Source organism: Bos indicus, chromosome 3 (assembly GCF_029378745.1).
Source record: "Bos indicus isolate NIAB-ARS_2022 breed Sahiwal x Tharparkar chromosome 3, NIAB-ARS_B.indTharparkar_mat_pri_1.0, whole genome shotgun sequence".
In the NCBI taxonomy this organism is placed as follows: Eukaryota; Metazoa; Chordata; class Mammalia; order Artiodactyla; family Bovidae; genus Bos; species Bos indicus.
Window position 1 is genome coordinate 23,951,008 of NC_091762.1, and position 24,420 is coordinate 23,975,427.

Consider the following 24,420-nt stretch of genomic DNA (forward strand, 5'->3'; position numbering starts at 1 on the left):
GCGAAGAAACAAAGGACCAGGAAGGGCACATTGAGAGCACAGTCAAGAAGTCACGATTTGGGGAAATTAAGGGGCCAGTGAGCGTGGAGAGTTCCTTAGCAGGGGTGATGAAGGCTGCGGGGGCAGGGTGGCCCCTGCTCAGGATTCTAAGTGGAGGTTATGAAAGGCTTTCTCTTCGGTCCGTCCCCCCACCCACTCACCCAACCTTGGGCACCCCGCCATCACGCCAGCCTCACTCCTTCACTCCCAAGGCCTGCAGAGAACAAAGGAGCCTTTCTCCAGAGGTATGGCGCAGGGGGAAACAAAAAACAGTGTCTCAGCAGCAAGCCTGCAACAGAACAAGCTAAGCCGGCTCCAGGGTGCCGGGCCTCAGCTCTCGAGGCTAAACTGCAGGGCAGCTCCTGCCGCCCCACCCAGAGCACTGCCGGCCGTTGTCAAGTGCAGTCCCTTATCTTGGGCTCCCAGGGCTGAATCTGGTCACTGCTCAGCCCCGCTGTCCCCATTCCCAGCTAAAACATGGCCTCCTCTGACTTCTCCTTCTGGGCCCAGCCCCACAAGGCATACTTACAACCCCCGCCAGGGCCTTCCCCTTCACCATGTCCACAAACTGGAGGGCGATCTCCTCCCCGCAGCGACTCTGAGCCTCCTTGGTGCTGGCGCCCAGGTGGGGGCAGCTGATGACATTCTCATGGTTCACCAAGGCCCGGTCCCGGGGTGGTTCCTGACCAGAAAGAGACATCTCTGGGTGGGGTGCTATGGACTGCCTCAGAAACTGGAGGGGGAGAGGGCAGGAGCAATGCCAACTCCTACTTCTGTTTTGCCCGGTGGTCAGTGGACTCAGTAATAATCAGCTTCCTCATGAATGTTCCATCACAGCAGAACAGACAGAGTCGTAGACTGGATTCCAATCTCAGCTCCATCACTTACTACTCATGTGCTTTGGGCACATCTCCATCTCTCTGAGCCTCAGTTTCCCTATCTGTAAGATGGGTTAATACTACCTGCCTCCTGACACAGAGGTGTTATTTTTGGCAACATAATTTCTCCCACTAGAGACAGTAAGCCAAGGCCTTTGCTCAGCTGGGCTTCCAGCCCAAGGCCCTTTGTTCCCACCTCCCCTCCGCCCCCTACGCCGAGCAGGCACTTACCTCCGTGAACACGTCCAGTGCAGCGCCAGCACACTGACCCGACTGCAGGGCCCGGAGCAGGGCACCTTCGTCCACGATCCCTCCTCGAGCACAGTTCACCACGCACACCCCCTTCTTGCACTGGGCAAAGGTGCTGTCGTTCAGCAGGCCTGGGAGGGAAGGAGTCGCTGTCTTGCAGCAATGGTGTCGGGAACCACTTGCTCTGGCTCCGGAGGCCCCGCCATCCCCACCACGGGCTCTTCCCCACACGCCTCCTTCCTGGGGGACTACAACCTCTCTGGTCTCACTGCTCCCTTCTCAGATGCTCTGGGCCAGGAGTCCTAGTGACGAATTTGGACCAGACTCAGTTGAGTTGAGAAACATCTCAAATGTCCCTGAGATGTTAGTGCTTCAGGTGGTGGTCCAAGGAAGTATCCACAGGGTCACTGATCCTACATGTTGACCCAGTTCACCCAGACCCTGTGCATTGCCAGCCAGTTCACCCCTCCTCGGTCTGATGCCGGACCGTGTAACAAAGCATCACCGTGCTCCATGCTCACAGGATCTGGATGCCACCTTCCCACCATAGCTGGTCCCCAGTGTGGGCAGAAGGCCCAGACTGAGGGCCCACCCTTACCTGGTCGGTGGCTTCTGTGGTCAACCCACACACCTACCTGTGGTGGAGGGCAGGAGAGGTGTGTGCACAGTGATAAAGTCACAGAGAGGCCAGATCTGCTCTAGGGGCAGCTGCTGCACACCGAAGGAGGCCGAGACCTCTGGCGAGATGATGGGGTCATAGCCTATGGTCTGGGGACGTGTGAGAGGCAGAGGGTAAGTGTAACTATTAGTTATCAGTACTGGTATTATTAATCATGGCTACCGTTTATGGAGCACTGACTCTAAACTGAGTACTACTGTTAAGCCTTCCCTCCCTGGTGGCTCAGACAGTAAAGAATCTGCCTGCAATGCCAGAGACTGGAGTTCAATCCCTGGGGTGGGACGATCCCCTGGAGAAGGGACTGGCAACCCACTCCAGTATTCTTGCCTGGAGAAGTCCATGGACAGAGGAGCCTGGCGGAGTCCATGGGACTGCAAAGAGTCAGACACAACTGAACAACTACCACAATACCCATTTATCTCTCACGGGAATTCAAGGGGGTTGGTACTATTATTCTTCCTACTTGAGATCTGAAGGAAGTGGGGCATCCATGCTGGAGCAGGCAGGGTCAGAATTCAAAGGGAGGTTCACCCACCTCCAAGCTCTGGAGCAGCAGGTATGTGGCTGAACCAGTGCAGCTCAGACACCCTTTGAAAGTGGGGAGCCCCCGTGAGAAAGGACGATGCTGTGGGGAGCAGTGACGCGGTCAGAGGGCACGAGGGAAAGGAAGGGAGAAGCTGGCTGCAGCTGGAGGCCCCAGGGGCCAGAAGATGGGCAGGCACGCCGCCTACTTCAACGGAGCTAGGAAGAGGTAAAGGAGAAGGGTGGTGGTGGTGCCCAGAGGGCTATCAACAAGACAGACTCAGCACCGGGGAAGGGGGTGAAACACCAATGCTGATACCAGGTGGGCAGAGTACGGTCCTGTCTCTCCAAGGTTCTTTTCACAAGGCTTAAAGTGTATCTCGTCTTGGAAGGTGTAACTGGGTGACTAATCAGGCAGAGGTATAAACGACTAAAGGCAGATCCTTTCAACAAGGCAGGCTTGACTGGGGAGGGGAAGGACATCAAGAGGAGGAAAGTGAGACTTAGAGGCACCGTGGGTTGAGAGGATCCAGAAAGAACCGCGGTCTGAGCTGGTGGGGAGAGGGCAGCCCCCAAAGCAGAGGTACGTCCCTGAGGCTTCAGAGAAAGAGGGAAGGTTGGCTCCTGGGAGATGAGGGCAGACAGGAAACTTGGGGTGTAAACTTCATTGACCCCATGAAATCAGCCAAAGGTCATCACATATTGATGGGAAGAGGGAATGCTAGAGAAGACAACGCTCACGAGAAGGAAGAAAAGGCACAGACTCATAGCTGATGATGGCAAACACCCTTTGCATTAACTAGGTGCCTCACGGGGCTTCCCTGGTGGCTCACTGGCAAAGAATCCACCTGCCAATGCAGGAGACAAGGGTTTGATCCCTGAATCAGGAAGATCCCCTGGAGAAAACAATGGCAATCCACTCCAGTATGCCTGCCTGGGAAATCCCATGGACAGAGGAACCTGGTGAACACAATTTAGCAACTAAACAACAAACGACAACATGCATCTCATACTTGATGAGTTAGATACTATTACTTCCCTATTTCACATATGAAGAAACTAAGACAGAGGTTAAATGATTTGCATGCTCAGTTGCTAAGTTGTGTCTGACTCTTTGTGGTCCTGTAGACTGCAGCCCACTAGGCTCCTCTGTCCATGGCATTCTCCAGGCAAGAATACTGGAGTGGGTTGCCATTTTCTTCTCCAGGGGATCTTCCCAATCCAGGGATTGAACCTGCATCTCCTGCACTGGCAGGTGGATTCTTTACCACTGAGCCACTTGGGAAGCCCATTAAATGATTTAACCAAGGTCATAAAGGTAGCAAGTGGTAGAATTGGGACACAAGTATTCTGGATCCAGGGTCCACGCTCCTAATTCCAACCTGCTAATCAGGGGTGGAGCGGGGAGGCCCACAGCCCCCACCTGAGAAAACAGGGATAAAATGAGATGGAAACATCTCTTCTTACATCAGAAAGAATCCTGGCTACCAGCCACATACCTCTCAGTAGGGGCGATGCTTTGAAGGTTGCCAAGGCAGCACAAGCAGCTGGGAGGGATGTGCAACTAGGTAAGATGCATTTTTCTCTAGAAATAGCAAAGACCTAACCACTTCCTGCCTGGTCTACCCAGGAGGCCTGCCCCGGGCTCTCTCCCTGGGCCTGGCCCATGTCAGCCACAGTGACCTGATGGGGAAGAGGTGTAGAAGTCATAAGAATCTCAAAGGTACTGAAATGCTCAAGAAGGCAGGACAGTTGGCTGAGCTGTGCAGGTCTGCAGGACCCAAGATAAGGACTCTGAACCAGGAGATGGGCCTGAGTCTAGCCTCAAGTGCGGTCAACTGTGTGTCCAGGTGCAAGTCAGTGCCTCCAGACCTGGATCCTCAACTTTAAGAAAAGGAACAGGTGGAAAATTTCAAAGTGACCCCTCCTCTGGCTTTCAACAATTCAATGTTCCATGAAAAGAAAACTCCCTGAGAAAACATTCAGAGTTGGCCCAGGATGAAACCAAACACAAACAGAAAGAACACAAAGCCTAACATTTCAACAGTGGTTACCTCTAGGTAGTAGAATTAACTTTTTTTCTCCTTTATGCTTTCCTAAACTCTTTCAGGTTTCCCCCACTGATCATGAATTTCTTTTGAAGCTAGGGGAAATATAAAAGTTATTTTAGAAAATCATGGCACAGAAGATTACTAGATCAAGTCAGCCTTCCTAGAGAAAAAACAAAAAACAGTTATGAATGAGATGTGGCTTTTGGAACCACATTTTTCATTCATCGTCAGCTCTGTGGCACCAAACAAGCCAAGTGGGTCCCACTCCAACCCTCGTGGAGGTATAGGGGAAAGAGGCTGCCCCCCTCCCCACGCCCTTACAGGATGGTAAGCTCATGGCCATTCCACAGAGGTAAACTCTTCTTTTCTCGTGGGGAGAATGAAACATCCAGGGGAGGGGAGAGGACCCTGCCCTGGTTCTCACAAGTCTTCTTTGTCCACTGGCTCTGAGGCTGGCTGGAACAATGTCCCATTCATCTCTAATCCAGATATACTTTTTTTTTTTCTTCATGCAGAACATGGGGAGGATGGGGATACCAACAGAAGTCACACAGCCAAACCTAAGGGAGCAAGTTCATACAACCCTATTGCCTCTGGGCTCTCAGGAGCCAAGAATCCGCGCAGGGCTGTCGAGGAAGGCTCCTGCAGGCTGAGTCTATCCCAGTGTCCCTGCTGCAGGTGCCTGGGGCTAAAGGGTGGGGGTGGTGGTGCAGGGGAGATAAGCATCTGCCAGGCTGTCAGCAGGCCCTGACTCAGCTTTCTTTCATAGACAGACAGAACCTCCTTCATCTGCAGACAATTGCAGGAGAAGAATTTTACCCTGTTCTCATTTTTCACTCAAGATACCCAGGGCAGAGACAGGGGCTGAACTCAACTAAGGGCCAGGAAACATGTTCCAGGAGGTAAAAAGGGTGACATGAGGCCCAGGAGACCAACCCCGAGTCGGGTTCCGATGTGTCCAAGAAAGGTCAGGTGTCAAATGTATGGATGTCAGGCACTTCCGGGTTCATACCATCTATTCCTAGAGAGGAGTCTTGGGGATTTGCATAAAGGGATTCCCCACCCCAACTCCAGCCCCAGGACAGAGTCCTGATGTTGGGGCAACACAGGAACCCTAGCTTTTCAAGTGGTGCTCCCAGGTGACCTCCTAGCTGCTGTCATAGAAGGCAGCCTTGGAAGACCAGTCATACTGCTCCGGGTCCCTCTGGCTGCCTGTGGATGGAGGAGATCAGGGAGGCTTTCAAGGTATAAAAGGGCTCCAACAGAGGAGCCTAATGGTCACGTGCCTCTCTCTATCCCAGAGCCAATCTTTGAGTTTAGCATTGGCACTCTCCCCCCGAACCACACAATGAAATCTTAAACACAAACTCAATATAAAACCATATCAGGACCTCCCTGGTGGTCCAGAGGTTAAGAATCCGCCTGCCAATGCTGGGGACACAGGTTCAATCCCTGGTCTGGGAAGATCCCACATGCCATGGGGCAACTAAGCCCATGAGCTACAACTACTGAGCCCACGGGCTGCAACGACTGAAGCCTGAGAGCCTAGAGCTCTGTATGAGAAGCCACTAGCATGAGAAGTCTGTGCATGGCAACTAGAGAAAACCCCTGCACAGCAACGAAACCCAGCACAGTCAAAAATAATAATAATATAAAACCAGATCAATTCAAAACCATAGAGGTGAAGGCCCAGAGGCCCCACCATCTGCTCTCTCCCTGGGCCCACACTCCATGTCCTTGAGTGCACGTGTGCATGCTAAGTTGCTCAGTCATGTCTGACTCTTTGTGAGCCCATGGACTGTAGCCCCCAGGCTCCTCTGTCCATGGGATTCTCCAGGCAAGAATACTGGAGTGGGTTGCCATGCCCTTCTCCAGGGGATCTTCCAAACCCAAGGATCAATCCTGTGTCTCCTGCATTACAGGCAGATTCTTTACCACTGAGCCACCGGGGAAGCCCTTTGACGTCCTTACTATGTGTCTAAACTTGAGGCTCTGGGAAGAATCTGAAAACCACTGCTCTGGGGCAGAAAGAATTTCAGGTACCAGACTGAGATGCGAGCTGCCTGCTGTGTGAATGACTGAGCACAGGAACATGGTGCAGGGACTGATGTACCAACAGGAACCAGCAGGAAGGACGGCGGTGGCGGCGGTGCTGGGCAAAGAGCACCGGACTGGGACCCAAGAGGAGTCTGAGCTGGACTCCACCCCTTACTCGTCTTATTATCTTGAGCATTTCACATAACCTTCCTGGGCCTCAGTTTACTTATCTGTAAACTGGGATAATAATATCAACTCCAGAGGGTCATTGTAGGCATGATATCTAACACAGCAGATCTCAGTAAATATTCAGTTCAGTTCAGTTGCCCAGTCGTGTCCAACTCTCTGTGACCCTATGGACTGCAGCACGCCAGGCTTCCCTGTCCATCACCAACTCCCAGAGCTTGCTCAAACTCATGTCCATCAAGTTGGTGATGCCATCCAACCATCTCATCCTCTGTCATCCTCTTCTCCTCCTGCCTTCAATCCACAGCCTTGTCTAACTAATTCAGTAAATATTGGCAAGACCCAAAGGAATTGATGACAACTGGAGCCTCGAGTTAAACATCCCTCCCTTTGGGCTAACGTCAGACTCATCACAATACTGGCTACAAAGAAACTGTTAAGAGATGCTAGTCTGCTCCTCACAGAAAACCTGGTAAGAAAGTACAAGGCTCAGCTCCTGATTGGCTGGGGCCTGTTAAGCCATCCCAGGGGACAGGCCAGTTTGAATGAGTTGAGCCTCCAGAGTTATAATCTGTTATCCAGAAACATTACTTAGGACAAGAATATTAGCGTGTTAAGACTCAAGTGACTCAGAACACCAGCGGCTGCAGGCTGCCAGATTTATCCAGAAACCCACACCTGTACCTATGGCTCAAGCATGTCAGCAGCTGCTCTAAGGGCCTCCAAGGCTCCTTCTAGGCTCTTCCCTCACCCATCCCCACTCATACACCACGTGCTGTTAGGAAGCCACCTGGCTAAGCTCCCCTTTCCCTAAGTGACAAGACAGTCACAAAGGGAAGGAGGAAAAGGGATGGTCCACCCCCAGCATCTGAGCACAAGAAGGTCTCTCCTTACAGCTCCTGTGGCATGATGGGGTCAGGTCTTAAATCCTGATACCCTAGAGAGGGTCAGATAACAGTCATCCTATTAACAGCCTAGCTGGGTTTCCCAGGTGGCACTAGTGGTAAAAACCTGCCCGTCAATGCAGGAGACATAGAGATGCGGGTTTGATCCCTGGGTCAGGAAGATTAGCTTGAGGAGGGCATGGCAACCCACTCCAGCATTCTTGCCTGGAGAATCCCGTGGACAGAGGAGCCTGGCGGGCTACGGTCCATGGGGTGGCACAGAGTCGGATGTGACTGAGCACACACACACCAGCCTGATTAGTGGTTAACAGCCTGGTGACTGATCAGGAACAGGATAAGACCCCAGTGCTAGGAGAGAAGAGGATAATAAAAATAACATCTACAGGCTTTACTGTTCTGCTTCAGCTGGCCCAACCAGAACAACTCAGGGTCCCCCACGCCGCCTGGTCCACTCTGTGTCCTTTTTTAAAAAAGACCTTTTTGATGTGGAACATTTTTAAAGCCTTTATTGAGTTTGTTACAATACTACTTCTGTTTTCAGTTTTGGTTCTTTGGCCAAAAGGCATGTGGGATCTTAGCTTCCCAACCAGGGATGGAACCTGCAACCCCTGAAAGGTGAACTCTTAACCACTGGACCTCAAGGGAAGTCCCATCGTTATGTCTTTAGGTTGTTCTCCCAAGTTACTGTAACAAACCCAGTCCTTAAAAATTTGGCACCATTACCGATGATCACACGGTGAACTCATGGCCAGGGCCATTTCACAGTTTAAAGAAACTGGTAGCCCACTGGGGTGATGTACACTCAGAGATGTGAGGGCTCAAAGGGCATCTGTGTCTGTTCACATCCCCTCTTCACTTGCTGGCCAGGGAGTTATCTGGTCTTGCAAGTGTATCTGCAGTGATGGGGACTCACTCTCTCCTGAGACCACTTATTCCACTGAGGCCAGCTCTGTCTGTAACGCTGCCTCTCCAGCCTGCACTCTAGTGCTCCTTCCTGGATCTACTTCTCCGAGAGTGTGACTTGGCTATACGACTTCCCTTTGGCTATTTCAAGGCCTCGCCTGTGACTCCCACATCTTGATGAACTCAGAGATCCCAGTGCCTCCACCCTTTCTCAGGAAGCACAGATGTGTGGGCTCCGCTGCTGTCACTCTATCATCTCCCAAGTTTCACAGTCTTGCAGAACATGGGGTCTTGGACTGCTCAAATACTCACAACAGGAATTGATCGGTACGGAGCATGAAGAATGTCACCCCCTTGTTCTGAAAGTCATCTTCTTTCAATGCTGCCAAGAGTCACAGAAGCTGTTCTATCAACCATGTCACAATTAATCACACTGCAATGTTGTCAACTAAAGGCCTCCTGTTCTGGAAAAGCCTTTATAAACCACCTCTACACCCAAGCCTACTTGCTCTGGGGGCTCATATGTGGGGCACTGACACGTATTCCAATTAAATTTCCTATTAGGGTGCCCAACCATTCTAGACTTCCTATGCCTCTTAGGACCTAAGTCTGAACTTTTAAGTATTAATTACTTCCCTCTGCTTCCTGTCATCGACAAATGACACATCATCCAGGCTGTTGATGAGCACAGGGAGCAAGGCAGAGCCCTGCACCATCCTGAACCAGTCCCCCTGCAGACCGAGATGAATACATCCTTCAGCCAGTTACTAAATCCTCAGCATCAAGCTCATGATCTCCATCTCAACCTCAAAGATATCATGAAAGACGTCACCAATGCTTGCTAAAGTCCACATTCTAAATGTTCATCGTTGAGGTAATTGCCAAATAAAAGCAATTTATCCCTTCAAAGGAATTCCATGCAACGGTTTAAAAATACAGTAAATCTATTTATTCCAAGACATATGTTTTTATCTTAAAAACATGCACAACAGTCTACTGTCTCTAGGCTAAAACTCCTCTACAGATACAGAACTGTACCTGTATCCCAGAAACCTGTATTCCATGTAAACACATAGAAAAAGTCCAAGATGACATATATCAAATGGATGTTACCTGAGGAAACTCGGATTGGGATGGTCATCTAGGAGACCTTTACCTAAATTTCAATTTTTATGAGAATGCATTCACTTATTACATGATTATAATTTTAAATAGTCAAGACATATACATCTAGGGTGTCCCATGATATTACCAGTTTACCACTGATTTCCAAAGAGAGACCAAGACTATTTGAAACAGCTTGTGTTTAGTAAACACTCATCCTGCCTGGATGCTGATAAATCATCTCTTCAGCAATTTGTTCAAGAATCTTCCTTCCTTGGCCTTTAGAAAATCTTGCTCTCCACAACTGCTCAAACATCAACCAAGGTTCAGATGATGCAGGTCAGTGATTTCTCTGCACTGAGATATGATTCAAAATGTGTCAGACCCAGGAAGCTGTTAGGGAGCTGGATCAAAATGAGCAGCTGACTACAAAAAGAGGCCACTTTGGGCCAGTGGGAAAGCACCACAGCCAGGCTGCTCTGGAGGGGCTGGGGTGTATGTGGGGTGGGGGTACATTCCAAGGTGTGTTTCAGGTTTACAAAGAACATGGACCAGAAGCAAAACAGTCTAGTGACCCTCCAGAGACATCTGCACAGAAGAACCCCCCAGTGAAGCAGATATATGTTGCAACACAAAAAAGGTACCCATACCCTCAAAACCATGCTGGGGACAGAGCATGTGGGCATGTGGTATGTGCTATGCCCAGAGACACAGGTGAGCACTCATATGCAGGGTCCAGACATCTCTGAGCTGAGCCCTGTCAGTCACGTCTGCTGCTGATGCTCAAGGTCCTGTATCCCTCTGTGCCTCTGGGAAGCAGCCGGGGCTGCGGTTAAGTAGCTGAGTGCTGCCAAAGGAACAGACAAGCTTACCAATCACTTAATTATTCAGGAAACAAGATGGCTTCGCAGGTGGTTCAGTGGTAAAGAATCCGTCTGCCAAGGTGGGGTTCTGTCCCTGGGTAGGGAAGATCCCATGGAGGAGGAAATGGCAACCCACTCCAGTATTCTTGCCTGAGAAGTCCCATGGACAGAGGAGTCTGGTGAGCTACAGTCCATGGAGTCAGAAACAGTCCAATGCAACTGAGTGACTGAGCACGCGTGCATGCCGAAAGAATGGACAAGCTTATCAATCACTTAAATTATTCAGGGAACAGGGTAGGGTTTTTTTGCCTGGCTTAAGTCACCACAAAAGTCTCACGTCCTTGACAATGAGTGTGGCCGAGCCAGAAGAGCCCAGGGCACTGTGGTGCCTACGGGAGGGCCGCGCACGTGACAGAATGACCGCTGGGTCTGGCAACCATCCCAAGTCACCACGTCATCAGTGAAGCACTCACGTGTTCGGCTACACGTGCCCTCCCTGAGTTTTACTGAACCCCTGACCCCTGCTTTTAGATGATCAGAATTTTCCAGGAGCTGAACCTTTACCCTGAGCCCTCACAAACAAGCAAAAAGGAGAGAGTGCTCCCTGTGGCTTGCACAAAGGACATGGCTTTGGTCCGCTTCCATGATCAATGGATCCTGCTGGGCCATGCCCCCTCTCACAGGGAGCCAGAAAAAGGTACCTCTCCCTCCTGGTGCTAAAGCTTAGCAGAGATGTCTGGCTGACTTCAGTCGATATGGTGAGTAGAGAAGATGGAGATTGTGGTACAAAGGGATGCCCAGCTGGTCCTTGTTCACCATCCATTTGCTATGAGCCCTTAGCAAAAACTTACAAAATTCAGAGGTTGATATAAAATTAAGGGTTAATCTATAAGGTCTCTCCTAATGCAAAGTGAGACGGACATACAGAAAGGAAGGAGCAAGGGAAAAAAGCAAAAATTCCATACAGCTTTATGTAAATGTGTCTAGACCGGAAATAATCTGATTTTCAAAACCATCTTCCTTAATGTCTCCTGGCTATAGTTTGAACCCACAGTCCCTCTCTCCACAGCCACAGTACACATGGAGATGCCCACCAGCCCACCCAGCTGCCACACCTCTCTTGCCCACGTGGGCACCTGGTGTGTTTCCTCTCTCTTGGCACGGTCTTCTGGATGGGTCCCTGGGGTTGGGGTTGGGGAGCAGCACTGCTTCTGATGAAAACCCTCGCTCAACCAGAAGAACTACTGAGCTCCAAGCACAGGCTAAGACAGAGCCTTGGTGGGCGGTGGGGTCAGGGAAGATTCCTGAGAAATGTGTGAGTTTTCCCAGCCACTGCGAGCTCTATGATCTTTTCACAGTGTATGAAAGTGGAAGTGTGAGTTGCTCAGTCATGTCCAACTCTTTGTGACCCCCTGGACTGTAGCCTGCCAGGCTCGTCTATCCATGTGATTTCTCAGGCAAGAATCCTGGAGCAGGTTGCCATTCCCTTCTCCAGGGGATCTTCCTGCCCCAGGGATTGAACCCGGGTCTCTGGCATTGCAGGCAGATTCTTTACCGTCTGAGCCACCAGGGAAGTCCCTCACAGTGTATAGGCAAGCACCTTTCAACCTCTTCTGGACTGTGGAGGGGAGCTAGAAGACGGGACAGCAATGGCCCTGCTGCAGGGTTACAAATTTGCTCCTGCTTTCTGAATTATCACAGGAGACAGAAGCAGCAAAACCAGAAGGCCCTCACAGAAGGGGAGGGAAGGACAGGCAGGATAAGACTCCACTCTGCTTCACGGGGACTCAGGGCAATTACTCATCCCAGAGCTGAAGGATCTCCACCAAGTATTCCCAGATGCTGAGTTCAAGGGTCTAGGTCGGTGGGCCCATGTCCCCTCCCTCCCTGGCTTTACCACCCATTTACTCAGGGGCTCTAAAGGGGGCATCAGATTTTCCTAGGACAAAGCCTTCAGCTTCTCTCAAGCAAAGCTGCCTCTTCCAAAACTGCCACAGGAAGCCCCACATCAAAGAGGTCTAGTGACCTCTTACCTTCATCCCAAAGGACTGCATCCGGGTGGCCACTTCTCTCCCGATTCTGCCCAAGCCAAGAATTCCTAGGACCTTTCCATTCAGCTCGGTTCCCATGAACTGCAAACAGGGAAAGAAGCTGAAGTCAGCACCTGCAGTAGACCGTGGACACCGAGCCAGGCAGGGCGAGGCAAGGCCAGCCGCTTACCTTCTTCCGCTCCCACTTGCCATCCTTCATAGATGCCGCCGCCTGAGGAATCTGCCTGCAAGGACAGACACATTCAGCAGGCCCACCCAGACCCCACCAGCCCAGGAAGGAGGCGCAGTGTGAAGGCTGCATGGCCACTGCCTCTGCCGGGCATCCCCTGATGAAGACAAGCTCAAGCTAGGTCTGGGGGCTCAGGTTCAGAAATACCGAGGATGGACAAAGGAGTGTAGCAGGAGGATCCCTTGACAAGACCTGGCCTGGAGCCCTGGATTGTTTCCAGCCAAATGTCGGGCAGGAGGTTCTGAGTCCATCTCAGTTGCTTCAATACTGGCCTCAGTGACTCCGGACATGTAAAAGGCAAAAGCTAATCCTCCAGCATTTGTAGAGATAATGAAATGGTATATTGGGGGATTTTAACAACACCAAATGTTCCAGAAGCACAAAGATTTCCATTTTCTTATTTCATTCAGAGCTACAACTTGCGACATCTTCCACTATATCAGGGGATAGTTGAATACTTATTCTCCCTTGAGAGTTAGACTACACTGGGGTGAGCAGGTACTATAGTCTGGACACTTCCAACAACCGTAGCACCTCCTGTCTCACCACACACACACACACACACACACACACCCCACACACTCCACAGCCTATCCCCTCCTATCAGCCAACATGGAGGTCTGATTCTCCATGTGTTTTCCAGAGGGGACACAGGAAATTAGGGTGATGTGAGAAAGGATGTGATCAGAGGCAAGATATGTTATGTGGATCATGGTCCTCCAGGCTCTTCCAGAAGTGAGAAAGGAGGAGATAAGGAGCAATGTTTAAATATCAGCTCATCTGATGCTCACAATAACTGCATGGCGGGGGTGGGCGGGAGAGTTGGGGGCAGATTGCAGGCACTGGGGGTTAAACACCTTGCCCAGCATCACTCAGCCAGAAGTAGCAGAATGAATTCAAAGACAAGGAAGGCATCCCCACCAGTCAGCCTCCTAAGTATTTCAATGCCGGCTTTCCTGCCAGCCATAAAATTCAGCGGTGTGTGCGTGTCTGCATGTGCGAGAGAGAAAACAGAGATTCCAAGATAACCGTTCCCTTATTTCCACTTCCCTGAGTTCTGATACAAAGCTTTCTTTCCTGTCTACACGTTACCAGGCACAGATTCCATCTGAGGATGAGGTTCACAGAGAACCTGCCCTGCTGTCTCAGCCCTGTGAACTCACGGGCAAACTCAACAAAGCTCACAGAAGAAGCCCCATCTCACGACTCTGGCCCATCAGGCCCCACTGCAAGAAGGACAAAGTCCTCACTTCACTGAGGACAATGACTCGCCTCGAAGAAGCAAAGCCAGACTGATCAAACCTGCCCGAGTGAGACAGAGCCGCCATCTGCCTCCTCTGTCCTCTCGCCTCCCGACCTCTGCCCACCTGGCTGCATGGTGCCATCTGAGGTATGCCTGTGGCACCACAGGGTACAGGAAACCCCCACACCTGCCCTCTGGGTAGAGGAAACCCCCACACCCGCCCTCTGGGTACAGGAAACCCCCACACCCGCCCTCTGGGTACAGGAAACCCCCACACCCCTCTCTGGGTACAGGAAACACCCACACCCCTCTCTGGGTGCTCCACCCAGCTGGCCATGGTCTCAGGTTTTAACACTGTGGGGTCCTCAGCAAGCCAGTGTGAGCAGGGCCACATGTGGGCAGAAGATCTCCTGAGAATTAAATGGAGGCCGACCTGACTTAACAAGAGGAAGGAAAACAGGCGGAACAGTGACGTCTACCTTTGTTGCATTCTCCTCACTGCCTTTCCATGTCCTTGTTCTTCTCCAGCTCCTCAGGACCAGGCATCTAGTCGAAGTCCCCCAGCGCAAGGCCCATCCCGGCCTGCTCTCCACCCACATTGCCCAGTGTCTCAACTTCTCTGTCCACCGCACCCCAACCCCTTCTACTGCTGCCTGGCTGGGAAAGCAGACTGATTAAACCAGCGCACAGTGAGTTATGAGACCGGTGATTCCTTCTCACAGCGTGCTCCCTTATTAGTTTTGATGCATCTTTGATGACTGAGGTTATGATGAGTGGTTGGGAACCTGAATCACACCACTTTGCCAACTCCTTTAAGTAAAGCTGGTCGTGGAATAAGAGGAAAACTATTCCTGACTCCCAAGGGAACATCACCTCCAAAAAAAAAAAATGTGAGAGAATTAGAAAGCTGCACTTTCCTTCCCTCATCCCTCAAAAACACAAACAAACAAACACCACTGAATTTAATAGCACACGTGACACCAGGGCATCAGGCCTCAATACTTCTCTAGATGTTCTGGGAGATCCAAACAGCCAATGCAGGGACCCCTTCTGGACCGGGTCCCTTCTGCTGGGCAATTCTCCCTATTCCTCCCTTTTTCCAATCTCCTCTCATCTTCACTGACAGGTCAGTATCAGTGAAGACCTACGATCTCAGGTAGAAATCTTAGGGAGAGTTAGAGCAAAGGTGAGTGCCCTCAGACCCTCTTCCAGGTCTTGAGAAGGGGAAAGAATCATTTCTCAGGCCCAGAAGGTTTCAGACCCCCTGAGTAGAGAAGTAAGGAGTCCTGGCTGCCTGGGTTCCCTGGTTTAAGGATCCATGGACCTGCGAAGGGACCCAAAGCATCTTTCTGCCTGTCCACTGGCTCCTTGTCCTTCCCAATGACCCACTACCTGTTCAACAGCAGGAGCTCAGACAGTCAACTGTGTACATCTGTGCAATATTCATTGGTCCCTAGGCTGTCCCCTCTCTTTAAGAGATTTGACCCTTTGAGATCTCTTGTGTTATGAACCCACAGGTCTTGGTCCCAGGGATCCCAGGGAAGCTTTCTATTCCATTCTCTTACATATAGATCTGCAAGGACAGTGACAGAGGTAAGCCCCAGGAGAATCGGCCTGGCTGGGGAATCTAGAGAGAGCTTTTTGGATGAATTAACACTCGAGCTTAACCTTGAAGAACAGTTTTAAGAGTTAAAGAAAGAAATGGCAGGGACAGATATCCAGGCAGCAGAAACAGCATTTGTGAGGCTTCGAGATCCGAGAAGGCTTCATGTGTGTGTGGACACCTACCACTGTGACCGGCGCAGGGAATGTGTGTGGAGAGTGGAAGTGAGTAAGGAGAAAGAGAAGATCACCCACGTATTTATTTTCTCAATGGGCCTGCTCCCAGGTAATGAACGTGAGAACCAGGATAATGAGTGATCAGTCGAGGCCTGACAGCCTTGAAGGTTTTTAGCAGCCTGCACATCACCAGGCTGAAGTGTTTCTAAGTTTCTCTGGGTCAGTTTGCTTAGGGAGTCATAATAACCGACAGACCGCAGAGAGGAACTCTCCTCAGAGGTTAGGGATTCACTTACCTGGCGAGACACATGATCATTCCACAGGTGAGCTCTGCAGCACTGAGGCTGTTCCCATTGGGGGTACTGTGCATTGAAAAAGAGGGGGGTCATCTGTTAGCCAGACCAGGATTCCCACTTCTGTCCCTGTGGAAAGCCTCCAGTGCACCCCGAGCTTGCTCTCCTGCTCCATGAGCTTACCAGTTCTTTATTTCTCTTGTTTAGCTTTATGGGTCATTTCTTTAGATTTTTAAAAATTGAAGTATAGCTGATACACAATATTATATAAGTTAAACGTGTACAATATAGTGATTTACAATTTTTCAAGTTTACACTCCATTTATACCTATTATAAAATACTGTTGCTATTCTCCATGTTGTACAATATATGCTTGTAGCTTATTTTATACCTAATAGTTTGTACATCTTAACTCCATACCCCTATGTTGCCCCTCCCTCCCACTGGTAGCCACTAGACTGTTCTCTGTATCAGTGAGTCTGTTTCTTTTCTGTTATATTCACTAGTTTGCTATATGTTTCAGATTCCTCACATGTGATATCACACAGTACTTGTCTTTCTCTTTTTATTTCATAATGCCCTCCAAAACCATCCAGGCTGCTACAAATGGCAAAATTTCATTCTTTTTATGGCCAATATTCTATTATATGGGCTTCCCAGAATGGCTCAGTGGTAGAGAATCCACCTGCCAATGCAGAAGACATGGGTTCAATCCCTGGGTTGGGAAGATCCCCTGGAGTAAGAAGTGGCAACCCACTCCAGTATGCTTGCCTAGAGAATCCCATGGACACAGGAGCCTGGTGGGCTACAGTCCATGGGGTCACAAACAGTTAGATACGACTTAGAGACTAAACAACAGCATTACATTGTGTGTGTTTGTGTGTGTGTGTGTGTCACAACTTCTTTATCCATTCATCTGTCCATGGACATTTATGTTGTTTCTGCATCTTGACAACTGAAATAATGCTGCTATGAGCACTGGGGTACATGCATCTTTTCAAATTAGCATTTTTTTTCCAATATACCTAGGAATGAGATTGCTGGGTCATGTGGTAGGCCTATTTTTATTTTTTTGAGGAAGATCCATATTGCTGTCCACTGTGGCTACACCAATTTACATCCCCACCAACAGTGTGTAAGTGTTCCCTTCTTTCTACATTCTCTCCAACATTTTGAGTGTACTTGTTCTTAATGCAAACCCCCAACCCCATGCCACCAGCCCTGAGTTCTGTGAGGTACTCCTGCCCTAAACCCAAAGTTGGAAGAAAACCCTTTTGCCCCGGCTTTATGTTTTCCTGCAGAGGGACCCCCATTCGAGAAACACACCTGGCCTCTCTCTACCCAGACTTACTTCTCCAGAGGCAGAGAAGCATCTCATTAGATGGGGAGAAACGTGTGTGGCTCAGCCCTTATCTGACTCCTCTTATTTCAGGACCGACCTGCCTACAAAAGGCACAAATCTCTGCTGCTCCACGCCATCAAGCTTTTATTTTATTGGAGTACAGCTGATTTACACTGTGGTGTTAGCGTCACACATCTGTACCTGTGACAGAGGCAGAGGGTGGCCCTTTGACCACAGACTTTTATCAAGTTTCCCAACCTGGCTTTTATTAGGAACAAAGCTAATACTTTTATTTTCTCCTGTTGGGCTTCTCCTCCTATTTCTCCACAAGTTTTGCACTGAGAAATCTTCCTCACATGATAAATCAAAGGGCAATGTTGATTCTACCCATCTTGCAGAAAGGAAGATAGAGATAAAACCCATGAAACTATTTTTCGTTTCTCAAAAGATTTTCCTTATTATTTTTAGAATATTAACACATGTTTACCCTTTATGCCCTCTATTGGGTCTTTTCTTCTCTGGAAATGAAGGTTATAAGGAGCAAAAAGGTCAAGAGACTCTATTTTTAAAAATTTAAAAAATCAAGATAAAAGGACTCTTAGAGTCTGTCTTTCTAAGAACACCTGGCTTCCTGTCACCCGCTCTGATCTGCCCCCACCCCATCTGCTCTCAGCCTGGAGCAGGCAGCCTCCTGGACCCCCTTCTGACTCTACAGGCATCTCCTCCCTCCACGTGGTCAGTCTCCACACTCACTCCCCTACCTCCACGACTTACTTCATGACCAGGATGCCCTTTCTGGTTGCGGCCTCCAGATCCACGTTGTCCACGCCCGTGCCAGCCCTGCCCACCACCTGCAGCTTCTCTGCCGCGTTGATGATGTCAGAGGTCACCTTGGTGGCCGAGCGGACAATAAGGCCTTCACAATCCTGAGGCAGAAAAAGAAACACCTGGATCCACAGAGTTGGTCTTTGTACAGCCTCTCTGTCCAAGGTGGGAGTCCCTGCAGGCTGGCTGACGCTGGATACGTTCAAGTAAAGGAAGGCGTGTGTATGCGCACACCCCTCTGAGAGCCTTTGCCAACAGTCAGGCTTGGGTTCAAATCCAAGCTCCAGCCCTGACAAGCTAAGACTCTGAGCTTCGGCCTCCTCAGGTGTGTGAGGAGGAAATGAGACAGGACAGGTACAACCCCTGGCACGATATCTGGCCCAGCTCAAGGGACATCACTTTCTTCATCAGACACGGAGCTACTGAAGAGGTGAGGTGGGATCAGAGTCTACTTTGTGAGCCCCTATGCCTGGTACACAGAAGGCACTCAATAAATGTTGGTCGGCTGAATGACTAAGTGAAGTTAATAAAAGGCAAATTATTAAAAGAAAAACATTTCCTAAAATAGAAACCACAGTAGAGGGAAGGGGAGAAAACAATTAAGCTGGTTCACAGCTGCTCGGAAAACCAGGCACTATTAGACTAAAACTAATCTATGTGAAAAATCAGACTTTTTGGATTCATCACAGCCATTTGACCCGTGCTAAGCCAGACCCGGGGACAATCATCCTTAGGCTTACCCAGCATCTGATAGTATCTTCTGCAGATTAAGGATGCTGTGCCAATATGCATCGAGAAGGCCCAGGAAATGGAGCAGGAGAGCAAATGCACACTCTACCCAATGCTGGCTGTCCCAGGCTTGGTTGATGAGCAAGCTGCAAGGGTGTCTGCATAAGCAGCAAGCTGGGAACCAGGAGGCTGGGGCTCTAGGCCCTGTGCTGCCAACGACACGCTGGGTCACTGTGCCAAGTTATGTCACCCCCATCCCGGTCTCCTCCAGTAACACAAGAGCATTGGAATAGACAACTGATCTGAAACCTGTAACTCGCCCTGCACTTCCCCAGTGGGGCACCCAGCTAGATCCCATGAGAACCTTCTCTCTTCCCTTCCCACCACATGGTTTCCAAAGACAAAGAGGGGCTATTGGCATCTGGCTTCTAGGGTAAGGGCCCACTTGTGTTTACTTGCACAAGTCCAGAGCCTAGGAACGAGTTTGGACAATTTAAATGCAGGGAGAAGAGAGGGTTCTTTTCCCTCCACAAAGGGGAGAGGAGAAAAGAAGCTTACTCTGCAGTCTACTTAGACTTGGAGGGCTTCTCAACACTGGGATGATTCTTTAGAAAAGGCTCAAAAACTACTTCTCTGGAGGTGTGAATGTTTCATGCATGCTCACTGGCTGGAGCTCTGCCAGACCAGAGACAGCTGCATCGAGGACCCTTCACCAGCACTTCACACCCTTTCGTGTCTGTGGTTCTGAAATAGAATGCTCCTTGAATACTCTCTCCAAGCTGCCAGCCCCTCACCAAACCCTGGGAATCTTCCCACAGGGCAGACTGGCTGCAGAAGAGCATACAGACTCCCCAGGAGTCCACCCCATCGCTGCAGACTCCAAGGACAAGCACAGAAACAGCACGGAGTTTTTAACAAGCAGAGCCTCTGTGGAAGGATCTCCCTTATGGAGATTTATCCTACAGTCTCTGTTTCACTCAAGGGTGTGCCCCAGCTTTCTCTGAAGCCACGAGGTCAGGAGAGCCTCCAGTCAGACCAGCTGAGATGTACAAGCAGAACTCGCCCATCCCAAGTGAGAATCTGCCTTTGCAGACTTTCATTCAGCAGACACTGGTCCCACACGATCTGGACATAGCTTGTGGCCAGAGTTCACAAACTTGCAAGGCCAAGTGGTAAGGTTCAACAGCTGGTCAAGGAACTAAGATCCCACAAGCCACACGTGGTGGCCACCACCCCCCCCCTCAAAAAAAAGTTAGGATTCAGTCAATCTGCACACATTTACTGAGAGCCTGCACTCCCAGGCACCGCCCCCCTCTCAGGACCCTGCCACCCCTCTGACACGTGGCTCCCTGCTCTCCCCAGCTCTCCTCTACTTCTGAAAACTGCAGCCCACATCCTCTCAGAAGTTTGCTGTGGTTATAATTTTCTTCTGCAGCATCCCAAGGTCCTCTCTGGCGCTCCTGCGACAGGAATCTCAACACCACACCCACTCTGCTGTCTGCTGTTCTCTGCTCTGTGTGTGCTGTATCCGTGTATGACAGCTGGCTGGAATAGGCATTCACCACACTTGGTTTGCCTACCTACTCCCAGCCCCTCAGTGGCCTCAGAGCTGGAAAACAGCAGGACCCTGTTCTGCTGGATTTATGGCTGTTCCAGACAAACTATGCCAACTCAGCAGTGGAAACCCATTCATGCTTCTCAAGTTCACACACGCTTCCTTTCCCAAGAAGGACAGGCTTCGCCTTGGGGTGATTTCAGCATTGCTCCTGCCTCACAACTGAACAACCAAATACACAAGCATGCGCTGACTTATGTAATAGGGGATGCCAAAGAAAGTCTCCAGGTTATGTTCCCCTGGCTACAGAGAATGCAGGTAGGCACTGTTTGGCACAGTATATGTGATCCTCATTAAGTAGATGGCTCTGTAACCTTTGCCAACCAAATCCTACTGTAAAGGCTGGAAACGTGCTATTTTAAAAGAGCCTTTCAAAACATGGACTCTTGCATGGAAATTTATTCCCTTCTTTTCCTTTCTTAAAATTCAGAGATAAAGATACAAAGGTGCCTCAGAAAGTTAAATGCATTACCAGCCTGCGTTTAGTGGACTCTGACCAGCATTGTTATTTAATGAAACAGAAGAAAATATCAGAACACAGCACATATAGTATGGGTGTTCTTTCATGAAACTTGAGTGTATGTGTGTACACATATGTGTGTGTATACTGAGTTATGGTGTAAAGTAAATTTCCTATTGTGGGTCATGGTCAAAGTCTAAAACCACTGATACGTGGTAAGACTTAATATTTATTGTTAGATTTGTATAAGATGATAGAAGAGGGGTACACAGTCTAAATAAGAGTTTTGTTGAGTTCCAACAAGAAGCTTTATTATTTCAAGCCAGTGTTTTCCAAACTTTTGAGTAAGACCCACAGTACCAAACACATTTAGCCTATCTGTATTGCTCTCTGATATTTACTTTTTTTCTTTTTAATGCTAATCACGACCCATTAAACGGACTTCAATGCCCACTAATGAGCTGTGACTTGCTTCAAGTCTGAAAAGCATGGTTCTGGGGAATGATTGTACTTCCTGACCACGGAGCGAGAGAGAACAAACCGTGCCTGCCCAGAATACCAAGGAGTGTGAAGGGAGGCCAGGCGTGGTTCTGGCGACCTGCTCCAGTTTCTTTCCGTATGAAAAAGGTTTAAACGGGGGAGGCCAGGGGCCGCTAACCCAGATACCTCTCCACTCAGAATAACAAGAGGTAGCTTGGATAGGAGTCCTTTACTGGCCTAAGGAGACTAACCTGGATTCCAAACTGTTTTTTTACAAAGACAGACATGAAAACTGGGCATGCCCAAATCCCTCAACAATGTAGCCAACAAACACCTCTCTTCCTGCCAGGAGTTTGCAGTGCCTTTAAAACATCCTCTAAGTCCCAGCCCCCGATTCCCAGTCAACGTCCCAACATCCTTGAACCCTGCAACTAGTGACCAAGGGCTCCCATTCTTGTCAGTTCCACTCACTTACAACTCCCTCATCCCACCCTACCCCAGGGGTACAGGATTTTCATTTCCACAAGAAAGCCGGAAAGCCCCCGAGTCCCATCCACACTTCCCAGCCCGGTGGTCTGGTGGAGGTGAGGATCTAGAGACCACTACACTGCCTTCTAGCCATTGCCCAGAGCCAAAGTCACTGCTGCCATCTGCACAAACGAGGAGGTGACAAGTGAAGTGCCTGTCTCGCATTCACGCCGAGGGTGCTCCAAGGATCAGCTCCTGAGTCCTTGGCCCCCACCAAGTCAAGGCTGATCACCCTCTCCTCCCCACTTGAGCAGCAGTGGAGCAGGCAGAGGCTTAGGCTTCTGATGGTCTCATTTAGCACTCAAGTACTGTGTTATCTGGTCACTAGCTTCACAGTCTATTAACCAGGCTCCCTAACCAGCTGACAAGCTTCTGGAAGATAGGAACCAGTCAAACTTAGAGTCTGAGTACAGGACAGGGGCTGGATACAGTACCATGGGGCCGGAGCCAACAAGGGTTCCAAGGAGAAACCCAGCAGGAGATATAAAGACAGTTAGGAAGACCGTGTGATTGCCTCACCGCTAGAGCAACAGCGGCCACCCCCGTGGTTTGATTTAAGGGCCTCTCGAGGAGTGAAAGATGGAGGGGTGGATCTGCGCTGAGTCTGGCTGAAGTTGTTAGGAGGCTACAAGGCCGGGTGTGGGAGTTGGGGGGCAAGGGAAAATACTTCCGGACGGGTGGGAGGGAGACACCTGGGCGCTGGGCGCAGTCCAGAAGTAAGAAGTGCGGTAACGGGAGTGAAGAGTTCCCAAAATAAATGTTATAAGCTTAGACGAGGCTACCAAATCTCGCAGAGATTTTACAAACAAGGTGAAGAAAGATCCGAAGTAGACCGCCCTAATTATATAACACGACAAGCGGTGATACGCTCCTGAGAAAGATTTGCTAAGAAATACACGTTTCCTGGGAGCGTTCGGGATCGGATTCTCCACGGATGTGGCCATACGTTGCCGCGCCGAGGACAAAGTTGAAGCCATCCGCTGAAACCGCTGGCGGAGACCGCCGGAGCCGCGGTCACGGCCGCTCGGCTGGCGCGGGGATCTCTGGCGCCCCCCATCACCCGCCCCTCCTTCCTCCAAGCGCTCCCAGGCGGCCGAGGGGCGGTGAAAACTCTTCGTAGTCTTGCATCAGACTAAAGGCGGGTATGGCGTTTGCTGCCCCAGTCCCGCCGCTTTCCCTGCGGCTTCTAGGGGAGCTTGCTGGAGCAGCCACGCGACAGGCTGGATTCCGCCAGCGTCCCCCAGGGAAGGCAGGACTTGGCTGGGCGAGCCAGGGCTGGGCCGGCCAGGGAAGGCTCGCCGGTCCCTGAGTTCCAAGAAGGGAAGCCACTTTGGCGCCCCTCCCCCCGGCACCCCCGCACGAGGCGGGAGAGAAGGCCCCGGGCTGCCAGGGCCACTGCGCGCAAAGGCCCTGGGAAGCCGCGCTGGCATCCCGCGCGCAGCCTGCACTTTGCAATGTTGGCGGGAAACGTTCCAACGTGAAACACGCCGTTGCAAACTGAACGGAAAGTCTGCATCCTGCAGCTTGTAGACGTTGGTTCCTCCCTCTTTCTCCCTCCACCTTCCCCAGCCCCCAAACTCGGGAGACCCCCAAGACTGACCACCAGGTAGGAGGTGAGGGTGGGGCGCGCTGGGCCGAGTGTGTCAACCACTGTCCACGGAGGATGCCACACAGCCCTTGTCTTTCTCACGCTCGCCTAACCTGCAGCTCGGCTATCAGCTCCTCTTTGCTCAGGTTCTGCTTCTCCACCACCTGCAGCCCTCCGTCTTGCAGGATCTTCCGGCAGCAAGGGTCCAGGCTATCACTGATAAGCACTTTCCGTAGATTTGCAAAGGCCATTGCTGGAGTCGGCCTTGGAATCTGCAGCTTTTCCTGGGCAGAAACACCTAAAGCGACACGCGGCTGCTTCGACTGGCGGGCTTCAGTAACTGCGCAGGATTCGCGATTGGACAGAAACTCTCCAACTCTCTGTGACTCCGCCCCCTCGTGGTGGTTCTGGGTCTTCAGATCTCCTCCCACTTTATTATCCTCGAGACAGTCTCTCAATCTCAACCAAAGCATTTCTCTATAAGTGGTGAGCAGACAGAAGCATGTTTTTGCTGAGTAGCTGATTCATATCTGAAATAAGTTGAGAAATATTCGCTCTCATTACGAGAGAAATATTTCCTCTTCACTTTCCTCTTAAGGACCTAACTCTTCAACAAGCATTTATTAACGCACCCACTATGTGCAAGGCAAGGCGCTGGATGCTGAAGGGGCTCGAATTTCAAAAGGACATAGCCCCTTTCCTCTGGTTGGCTAACATCCGAGAGTACCAAAGACACAGATGTGGAAAGTTAAATAATAAAAAGCAATAGGGAACTGTTTCTGAAACCTCACAAAACCATGATTAATTCCAAATGAATGATGCAATGAAAATTGTAAATTTG

At 50.3% G+C, this 24,420-nt stretch overlaps 1 protein-coding gene across 1 annotated transcript in view; it reads right to left on the reverse strand.

The window, feature by feature from the left end:
* PHGDH (phosphoglycerate dehydrogenase) overlaps window positions 1-23,932 on the reverse strand; it is a 31,732-nt gene extending 7,800 nt beyond the window's left edge. Inside the window, exons 1-8 of the mRNA XM_019956711.2 lie at window positions 23,693-23,932; window positions 18,129-18,280; window positions 16,015-16,080; window positions 12,637-12,691; window positions 12,450-12,548; window positions 1,802-1,934; window positions 1,149-1,297; window positions 569-721 (exon numbers count right to left, since the gene is read on the reverse strand). Coding sequence (XP_019812270.2) covers window positions 569-721; window positions 1,149-1,297; window positions 1,802-1,934; window positions 12,450-12,548; window positions 12,637-12,691; window positions 16,015-16,080; window positions 18,129-18,280; window positions 23,693-23,830 — 945 coding nt within the window. The 5' untranslated portion in view covers window positions 23,831-23,932. The remainder of the gene's footprint in view (window positions 1-568; window positions 722-1,148; window positions 1,298-1,801; window positions 1,935-12,449; window positions 12,549-12,636; window positions 12,692-16,014; window positions 16,081-18,128; window positions 18,281-23,692) is intronic.
* Window positions 23,933-24,420: the final 488 nt, after the last annotated feature.